This window comes from Malus domestica, chromosome 02 (genome assembly GCF_042453785.1).
Source record: "Malus domestica chromosome 02, GDT2T_hap1".
Lineage (NCBI taxonomy): Eukaryota > Viridiplantae > Streptophyta > Magnoliopsida > Rosales > Rosaceae > Malus > Malus domestica.
The window spans coordinates 30,255,680-30,266,128 of NC_091662.1; the positions used below are offsets into that span (position 1 = coordinate 30,255,680).

The 10,449-nt window shown below is 35.9% G+C and overlaps 1 protein-coding gene across 9 annotated transcripts; it reads right to left on the bottom strand.

The window, feature by feature from the left end:
- Nucleotides 1-1,272: 1,272 nt before the first annotated feature.
- Nucleotides 1,273-8,616, bottom strand: LOC103427096 (uncharacterized). Of its 9 annotated transcripts, none has more exons than XM_070817791.1 (7): nucleotides 8,475-8,616; nucleotides 3,958-4,119; nucleotides 2,672-2,829; nucleotides 2,219-2,361; nucleotides 1,950-2,070; nucleotides 1,725-1,806; nucleotides 1,273-1,435 (listed from the first exon to the last, which is right to left on the bottom strand). In XM_070817791.1, the coding sequence occupies exons 2-6, from the start codon at nucleotides 4,003-4,005 to the stop codon at nucleotides 1,788-1,790; spliced, it is 489 nt and encodes a 162-aa protein (XP_070673892.1). In that variant the 5' UTR covers nucleotides 4,006-4,119; nucleotides 8,475-8,616; the 3' UTR covers nucleotides 1,273-1,435; nucleotides 1,725-1,787. The 9 variants fall into 9 exon arrangements, with proteins under 9 accessions (XP_070673892.1, XP_070673894.1, XP_028950089.2 ...); XM_070817793.1 differs by having other exon boundaries at nucleotides 1,725-1,844; XM_029094256.2 differs by lacking the exon at nucleotides 1,273-1,435 and adding an exon at nucleotides 1,526-1,607 and having other exon boundaries at nucleotides 1,950-2,046.
- Between the last annotated feature and the right edge of the window lie 1,833 nt (nucleotides 8,617-10,449).

Here is a 10,449-nt window from a genome sequence, read left to right on the forward strand (position 1 = left end):
GGCTAGCTTCCCCCTCTCTATCCCACACACATTGGGTGATTACCTTCTCTTTGAAAATGGCTTGTTTTTCTTCTTTTAGATTCCACCATCTAGTCCTTGGGCACTTCCAAGTCTTGTTCTTTTGTCTTACTCTTTTGATATGTACATCCATCACCAACAAGCGATGTTGATTAGCCACGCTCTCTCCTGGTATAACTTTGCAATCCTTACAAGTTATACGATCCCCTTTCCTCATTAGAAGAAAATCTATTTGTGTTTTTGACGACCCACTCTTGTAGGTGATCACATGTTCTTCTCTCTTCTTAAAGAAGGTGTTGGCTAAGAAGAGATCATATGCCATTGCAAAATCCAAGATAGCTTCCCCATCCTCGTTTCTCTCCCCAAAACCATGGCCACCATGAAAACCTCCATAGTTGCCTGTCTCCCTGCCCACATGTCCATTTAAATCTCCTCCTATAAATAACTTCTCCGTCTGAGCAATTCCTTGCACCAAGTCTCCAAGATCTTCCCAAAATTTCTCCTTCGAACTCGTATCCAACCCTACTTGAGGTGCGTACGCACTAATCACATTAATAAGTTCTTGTCCTATTACAATCTTGATTGCCATGATTCTATCTCCTACCCTCTTGACATCTACAACATCTTGTACCAAGGTCTTGTCCACGATGATGCCAACACCGTTTCTCGTTCTATTTGTGCCCGAATACCAAAGTTTAAACCCTGAGTTTTCTAGATCCTTTGCCTTACTACCAACCCACTTAGTTTCTTGTAGGCACATAATATTTATCCTTCTCCTCACCATAACTTCCACTACTTCCATAGATTTTCCCGTTAATGTTGCTGACATATTAAACTACACAACATCTATTGTAATTTATGTCTTATTAGTATCATCACTTTTGTTCTTTATTTCAATGTCTAACATAATGATCTGGTTTCAATTTGCTACAGGCATTATTCCCAGACAATAGCTATGGTTTTGATTGTAGCGGTGACTGAAAAATTATTCCGAAACTAACATTTGAGGAATTCAAGGTTTGTTAGTTAATTTGTACATCAGAATACCATGACAAACTTTGAAGTTGTAATTGTTGACCTTACAACGTATCTTTTTTGGTTTGGAGCATTAGACTTATATGTGTTGCTTTCACTTGAAGGCTAACTCTTTATTTTAGGCCTTGGAATATAACTAGGAAATTGTGCCCGCACGTTGTTGCAGGAACGAAAATAAAACTATAGAACATATCATGAAAATCCAAATGTACATAAATGTTGAGTAACACTATTAACATAAACATAATAAAGACTGCATATAAAATGTAGTCAATATTTTTACAGGCCACTGTTTATAGTTGTACAATTTAGGCAAAAAACATTAGGAAACATTTTGACATGGATGTACAAAAGTGATGAGTCTGATATTTCCCCCTGGTAGCTATGTTAGGTGTTGATCAGCATCAGTTGTTCATGTGCACAAAAAATAGGGGTATCAATGTTATGGTGGCCTATTTACACGCAAAAAATATGGAGAAGCACTGATGTTGTTTTAACAAAAGATGATCAGTCTCTTTTCTATAGCAGCAAAAGTTTGTTCCTTCTGGCAATAACTGCAAATAAACGATGTGCAGATGGTAAAAAAAAATATGTAAATGCTAACTGAGCTGTAATCAAGTGTGTGCAAATATGGTTACATCATATAAAAAATAGGAATGGAGCAAAGTTACCTAGTTTTTTTTTTTTTTGGTAGAGGGTCTTTTTTCATGCTTGTTGGAGAAGATGCTTTTTTTTCAACAATTTGATTGGAACCTGACCAAAATCCTAGACATCTACTTCAGAGACTTCCTCTGTCTCACCGTACCAAATATATTAAAGAGATAGGAAAAATAGATTTAGATCAGATTGAAAATAAATTGAGAATGAGAAAAAAATGCTGTGATGCAGAATATAACATGTTTTTAGCCTCTGTAAAAAGGGCTCTCCTGATGGAATCTCTTTTCCTCTTGTGCGTTTCTCCGGTTTTTTCAGCTGGTGTAGTGGACGATGAAACTGTTGTCGAAGACACTGCAATTTCTTTCATAAAAGACTGGTGTTGTTGGTTGGATCATTGTGTCCTCAGAAACATTGTAGATAAGGAGATCATTTGAATTCAACAAATTTCGTCGGCTTCCAAACCAAAGGTGAAAATTTTTCCTTTGGCCTATAAGTCTGAAAAACTCACTTGGTAATTGCTTGTGATCTGTTGATCTTTGATTGTAAACCAAATCTTTGCATGGCATGCCAAAGACCTTTTCTCCTAATTTGCCGATAATGAGAGCATTGATCTCATTTGTTTCGTCTTCAAGGACCAAGAACACTTTGTACCTTCATTCAAATAGAAAAGCCATTAATTATAGAGGATACACAGTGTAATAAGTCAAGAACTACATTCTCATAGATTTTTCTATGGTATGGTTTAATGTTAATACTAATCATATGAAAAATAAAAGGATAGGTATGCAAAGTTTGATTTCAAATTTAATTAAATTTATGGCTTGTAAGTTTGTTACGTGATCAATGAACTATTAATTGAAAATATGTAATTAAAAACAGAATAAATGATAAGTTTCAGTTTAATAAGGATATGAGACAACGATCAATTGACAAACGCAAAATATAGTGTTTAACTCGTTACCAAGGAGTTGGCATTTGATTTATATGTTTTTGGCACATCAGTTGACCAGTTGTTGGGTCCTTGTACATTTGTTTGGCACATGTAGGGCAAGCAGCATACCACCATTCATATGATGTGTTAAACCGCTTAATTGATGCCTTGCACAAAAATGTATCATCCTGTTAAATATCCAAAAAGATGTTTAGATAGTTAATAATCATGAAATAGAAAGCTTATGTAAAAGAAGTAAAAATAGAAAGCTTATGTTTAGATAGTTCATATGATGTGTTAACTCGTCAAGTCCAAAACGCTGGACTCCAACCACATGACCAATAACATCTACAAATTTGAAAAAAAGAAAGAAAACCAAAACATAATTAGGTGAGGAGAAAATGTTTCATAAAACATGTATCAATGCATTGTAACACACAGCTATATATACATGCGTACATATTTATTACCTGTTAGGATATCAGTCTTGTTCAGCCTGGATACAATCTATTATAATCTTGCAAAAAAAAATCTGCGACACAGAATAGGCAGAAACACACTTGTTAACTTGTTAAAAACTGTTTTGGCAGTTAACACGAGATGGGTGTCATGCGGGACTACTTGACACTGGCCTCTTATTTTGTTGGTACGAAAATTCATAATCTCGTAGCAAGCACCTGCTTCAATTTTTGGGACTATTATATCATAGTTCATTTCGTCAGAAGACGCTTCTATCGCTTGTTCCTTGATAACCAAACATTGAGAAGGGAAGAAAAAGAAATTGTCAAAGATATCATGAATAGGTAAATAACACTAAATTTGAAACTTAAAATAATATGAAAACATTTGCAAATTACCAACATTATAGACTAAGATGAATACTAAATACTGAAAGCCAAGTTATCATTGTAATTAACAGTTTAAAGGCAATGGATACCCATAAAATAATTACATGTCACATAGACTTAACATGAGAGTTGATATATTTAATACTTGAAATAATATGAAAATAAATGTAAATCACAAATATTAGAGAATAAGATGGATAGTTAACGTCAAGAGTGAATTTATTAGTGTAATTAACAAGTTAAAGACAATGCATATGCACCCAAAAACAAATTCTTATCACATAGAGACAGAATGATAACTAACATGTAATTTTCCGATACAAAATGAAAGAATACAGAGATTAGAAATGAATTGGAGATTGTGTTTATCCCAGAGAGTAAAAATGTCATGTGATATGTATTAGAACAAATACAAAATTCACATGTTAAGAGCTTATCAAACAGTATTATTAAAGATTAATTACTGACCTTTTCATCAACTAATACACAGTGTAGACCTGCATATTTATCAGTCATGCCTGAAAATCTTGGTATCTATATTCTGCAGATACGAACTTTAATTTTTCCAATTTTTTCATATGGGACCAATCGATCAAGAGGAGTTGGACCTCGACCTTCCATGTTTAACTGCTGAAATGAGATTTAAGGTTTGTGAATTGACAAATAATGCAGAAAGAAATTTCAAAGAGGCTGAACAATGATGTAACAACTACACTTTCAAAACTATAGACCTACAACAGTTTGTTTAAAAGCGTAACTGATTAAAAGAATGAGATTGCCAAAAGAAAACACAGCACGACCACTGCTTAACTGAACCACATTCTCAACACACAAACATAAACGTAGTGATCCTATACATCCATCATATTCTTTTTCTCTGTTTCCATATCCCTGATCCCAATTCTTTATCCCATCCTTTCAGTGTTGTTTTTTGCTCACTCTCAATGTCACGCCCCTATCTCGACATACGTCCAGGCTCGACACATGACGTCACCAACTACTCGTATCTCTAACATATCCCGCCACCAGGATATGCAAAACACAACTCGAGAACCAATTGCGTAATAAATTTTTGTATACTTTATGGTTGCATCTAACCTCTTCGTTAGACTGTCTACGTACCCTCAATAGAGATCAAGCCATTCGTAGTTCAACTTCGCTATAACTCGACATATAACACAATCTATTCAAGCCAAAATGCATAACATTCCTCAATCAAACATTTGGACTTGACGAGCATGAATTATTCGATTCAAACTACATAACAACCCGCATGACAATCAAGGTTTCTATTTCATCCATCATATACATCATTATGTTTCAACATAAAATCACTATTCATATCAAGTAATATATCAAAGAATCAATAAAGCACAATAGTATCCTCTAGTCGCATTGATCACTGATCTAATCATTATAATAACAATCATATTCAACATCCTTCCACAATCATCTCAAGTAACCCATTCCATGATATCAAGGATGCACGATATTAACATTTAATTATGTTAATCAGTCAATCAGATCACATCTCAATGCACAAAATTAATAAAGGACTTCTATATAATTCCCCTGGATTTCAAGTAATAACTTGATAATTCAAATTTATATTCACAAAATTTATTGTGGGTAATTCTCATTCACTCGAATCCAAGGTACAAGTCTAACTTATAGAAATGAGCAAGAGTAGGGATTCCAGACCACTCAACGGAATCCAAATCAAGATACGATTCCAGACCACTCAACGGAATCCAACCACATCGGCTTCCGGATCACTTAACGGAACCAAAATTATCCATCGGTTTCTTGCATGTAAAATTAGTGACATCGATGACAATCTATAAACATCAAGTATAGAATTATGCTTTATGAAATCATAATCAAGTCACTGACAACTTCGAAGGAGTCACCCAGACATCCAACGACTTTTTTAATTTAAAGCACAAGATTCTCAAAATCCATCGTTCATATGTACATTAAAAACTAGGGCTAGATGGACGCAGTTCGGCCGAAGCCTACATCTTTGAAGCTATCTCAATCCAAACTCAATGAAACCCGAGGTGGATACGACCCCGGACCATCACTCAAAAAAATCACGGAGTAGGAGGGATTCCGGACCATCTCTCAACGGAATCCAAGTGGATACGATTTCGGACCATCACTCAACAGAATCGCGGAAGGCCAACAACCATATATACAATGACTCAAAGAAATGAGACAAGCACAAGTTACTTAATTTACAAAAGCTTAACCAAGGGAAATAAGGCACAAATACTAAATTTAGAACGAATCAACGAAGTGGAAGATGAAACCATATCGAATCAACAAATCCCCATCACCACAGTTTAACGGTCTACCACTAGTCCTCACATTTCATCACAACAGGCCAATCAAACCAATCAAACCAATCAAACCATATTTCAATATATATACATGTCAAATCTCATTTCATAAACCTAAATTAATAAAGGACTTCTATATAATTCTCTGCCTGGATTTCAAGTAATAACTTGATAATTCAAATTTATATTCACAAGATTTATTGTGGGTAATTCTCATTCACTTGAATCCAAGGTACAAGTCTAACTTATGGAAATGAGCAAGAGTAGGGATTCCATACCACTCAACGGAATCCAACCACATCGGGTTCCGGATCACTTAACGGAACCAAAATAATTTATCGGTTTCTTGCATGTAAAATTAGTGACATCGATCACAATCTATAAACATCAAGTATAGAATCATGCTTTATGAAATCATAATCAAGTTACTGACAACTTGGAAGGAGTCACTCAGATATCCAACGACTTTTTTAATTCAAAGCATAAGATTCTCAAAATCCATCGTTCATATGTACATTAAAAACTAGGGCTAGATGGACGCAGTTCGGCCGAAGCCTACATCTTTGAAGCTATCTCAATCCAAACTCAATGAAACCCGAGGTGGATACGACCCCGGACCATCACTCAAAGAAATCACAGAGGAGGAGGGATTCCGGAACATCTCTCAACGGAATCCAAGTGGATACGATTTCGGACCATCACTCAACAGAATCGCGGAAGGCCAACAACCATATATACAATGACTCAAAGAAATGAGACAAGCACAAGTTACTTAATTTACAAAAGCTTAACCAAGGGAAATAAGGCACAAATACTAAATTTAGAACGAATCAACAAAGCAGAAGATGAAACCATATCGAATCAACAAATCCCTATCACCACAGTTTAACGGTCTACCACTAGTCCTCACATTTCATCACAACATGCCAATCAAACCATATTTCAATATATATACATGTCAAATCTCATTTCATAAACTTAAATCAATGGCTAAGCATTAAAAAAAATTATTCAATAGAAAACATATTTATAAACCCAAGTCATATCCACATAGGATAACAATTACGAAAATAAGGTAATCACCAATATCACATATATTAAAGTCACTCACCTGAGGTCCACACTAACGCACTCTAGCATGGAATTCAAGGCATCAAGCTCTATTACCGCCAAAAACAAAGCACAAGTCCACATTTAGATTTCTCTCGATAAATTCACATGCCCAAAACTCTCATAAGTCTCCCACAACGACATTTAATGAGAATCAAACCGTCGATCAAAGGTATGGTCCATGATCTTACATCATTTGCTCCGTAAGATCCAACCACTAGATTTTCACTAGTAAGTTCCTAAGGCCCAACAACTGATAAATATGGTGCTCACAAAATTGTACAACGATCCAACGATCAGATTGTCATCAATCACATAAACAAGTGGTGGTCCAATTTGATCGCCATACCAAACAATTGAATTTCGGGAAACCAAGCTAGACATAGGTTCATAGGGTCACTAGAAGGTATTTGGTACTTGACAACACTCGTGGACAATCTCACGCACCGCCACACGCGATGGTAGCCATGGTGAAGGATTTGAAAACCCAATTTTTCAACCTTAACCACAAAGGCTCAAATTTACGTGGTAATTAGAGTAAAAATCCAATTTCATCATGGAAAACCGGGTTTCTAGGGTTCTACACACCCAACTCTAAAACGAATACGAAAGCACCAACTTGAAGATTATGAAGAGTATACTTCACTCGAAGGAAATGGTTGACGGAATCACCGGAAAAATGATAAAACCGCCGGAAACCCACAGAACTTTGCTGTCTCTAACTGGAAAAATAGATAAGAAAATGGGAAATCTAACACTACAGAGATGTAGGGCTCGTCAAGAGCTTTAATGAACACCAAGATCACCCAAAACGGAGATCGGATGAAGGAGATATGAGCGGATCAAGTTTGCGGGTTAACGGGTCTAATTCGCCCCAAAACGGGTTTTTCCTTCTTTTCTCTCGCCACCTTCCCGTGGCTTTCTTTTCCTCTCCTCTTTTTAGCCACTCCCGTGGCCTTTTCCTTCTCTTTTCATTTTTTTTTAATTTTTAATTTTTAATTTTTTTAGCAACAACTTCAAACGTCCGTAACTATACCGTTATAATCTGGACTTGCAAACGGTTTTCGCCTATGCGTTCGTAATCTCGATATCTATTCAACAATATAAATTGTGACCTCGAATGGTCTGCGGATTTTAAATAATTAATTTTCCAAAAAATAATATAAAATTTCTATAATACCACTATGTAGATTATACTAATGAAATCCAGTATCTAGATTTCACACTCAATCCCATTTTCTTCCAAGTCTGATAAAACCCACATGCATAAACGGGCTACAAATCTGCCAAACCCAAAACAAAACCTAACTAAAAATCTGAGAGATTAAAACTTTCGCTCAAAAAAACAGTCTATCTCTCCGATAAAACAGAAATATCCCAAAATAGGAATGCTTGGTAATAAAATAATGAAGCAACAAATGGCATGAAATAATCAAAAAACAACCCTACAAATTCAAATAACCGAAACAAATAATCATATGGCCAATTCAGTTCGAAAAAAAAAAAAAAAAACATCGCACAAAAAACTAATACCTGACAAAGAACCCAATTGGGGATACTGGAAATTGCAACTACACGATCCTCCAATTGACGATCAGACAGCCGTTCAACCACTGCAAAAACAACCATAAAAAAACACAAAGTCATAGCCTATCAAGAGTGTAAGTAAAAAAAATGAACAAATCGATATTTCCTGTCCCGAATTAAAAACTGGAAAGCGAAAACAAAGGCGCTGAAAAACAAAAGCTGAAAATCAATTGCACAACAGCAGAAACCAACAAGAAAAACGAAAGACAGAAACGATAACAAAAAGCATAAGCAAAACGAAAGAAACGGCAAACAAAGCTAACCAAGCAAATTTGAAACGAAGAAAAATGCACAACCAGCTTAAACCACGGCAAAAATAAGAGAGAGAAGAGACAAAGCCACGGCCAATTCGATGATCGACACGTGGCCATAAGTGGAAAAGGCAAAGCCGAGCAACACGCCGGGGGGGGGGGGGGAAGATAACAAACGGTCGCGGTGATAAGGCAATCAGAAGGTAACGTAAAAAAAATTAGGATTTAAATTTTTGTGGTAGATTTCGTTAGCAAATTTAATCCAAAATTATTTTTTTTTTGTTACTTGTCTGTTAAATACAGGGATAAAAATGTATTTTAACTAGTACGCATTCTTCTTCCTCCCTCTGCGTTTCATCTATTTATATCTTAAAACAACCCCTACCAGAAAACCACAGAAAATAAACCATGATCATTAATCTCTCATCTTCTCCATCATCCTCTTCTTTCTCTCTCATCAAGTTATCTAATTCCAAATCACTCATCTCTGATTTTCCATCAAAACCTAAAACCCACCACCCAAAACCTCTATCTTCTTCCATTTGCTGCTCATTTTCTTCACTAGACCTTGGTTTTCACTGCAAGGATCGATTTTTCATTGAAAATGGTAGGTGCCCACATGGGAAAAGGTTCAAGTTTAGGACTTGTGCGATTCCTGGCTTCGACTCTGGCAACCTCAGTTGGTTTTGGAGGCGGCTGCTGTGTTAACGGCCATAATTGTTGTCCATGAGAGCGGTCACTTCGTTGCAGCTTATCTCCAAGGCATCCATGTAAGCAAATGGAAGAAGATGGAGGTTTTGGGTGGTGGGTTTTGGGTTTTGGGTTTTGGGTTTTGATGGAAAATCAGAGATGGGTGATTTGGAATTGGATAACTTGATGAGAGAGAGAGAATAGGAGCGTGGAGAAGCTGAGAGATTAATGATCATGGTTTATTTTCTGTGGTTTTTTTGGTAGGGGTTGTTTTAAGATATAAACAGATGAAATGCAAAGGGAGGAAGAAGAAGGAGTACACGTTAAAATACATTTTTATCCTTGTATTTAACAGACAAGTAACGGAAAAATCAATTTTGGATCAAATTTGCTAACGGACTCTATCACAAGGGTTTAAATCCTAATTTTTTTTACCACAAGGGCTATCTTCCGATTACCTTATCACCACGAGGACTGTTTATCCGATTAGGCCAAAATATAAAGGAAAGGGGCAAAATGACATTTCATATAGCATCTTCAAAATGCCAAAAAAGTGAGCGTTAGATCAGGGGCAAAATCGGGTGGGCACTGTTAGTGAACAATGGTTTTCCCACAGGGTTTTAGTATAGATAATAATTTCTTGGAGAATCAACATTGTTGACAATTTTTTGAGCAATATTATCCCCAAATTTTCTTTGCATGTTACCCTCAACGTAGACATCATATAACCATCCTTGAACTTCTGAACCAAAAATTTGAGTTTTATGATTATAACTAAACGTCTATAAACACATGATACAGATTGAGACAAATGTCAAATTTAAAATGGCATTAATCAGGACAGCTGCAAACTCTGATTTGTAGGCTTTGAAATGGAGAAGTTACTTCTTGCTTCACTTTAGCATCATAGTTCAGCTTCTAAGTTCAGTTCTCAACTATGAGGTTTCTCAGTTACCTCTTTCTTGTAATAAAACATTAGG

Bases quoted from the DNA above. Each gene is read 5' to 3' on its own strand.
- LOC103427096 (XM_070817791.1), bottom strand. From the start codon at position 4,005: ATGACTGATAAATATGCAGGTCTACACTGTGTATTAGTTGATGAAAAG. The intron at 2,830-3,957 runs GTCAGTAATTAA...GATATTTAACAG, and splicing joins GTGTATTAGTTGATGAAAAG to GATGATACATTTTTGTGCAA. The intron at 2,362-2,671 runs GTAACGAGTTAA...ATTTGAATGAAG, and splicing joins AATCAAATGCCAACTCCTTG to GTACAAAGTGTTCTTGGTCC.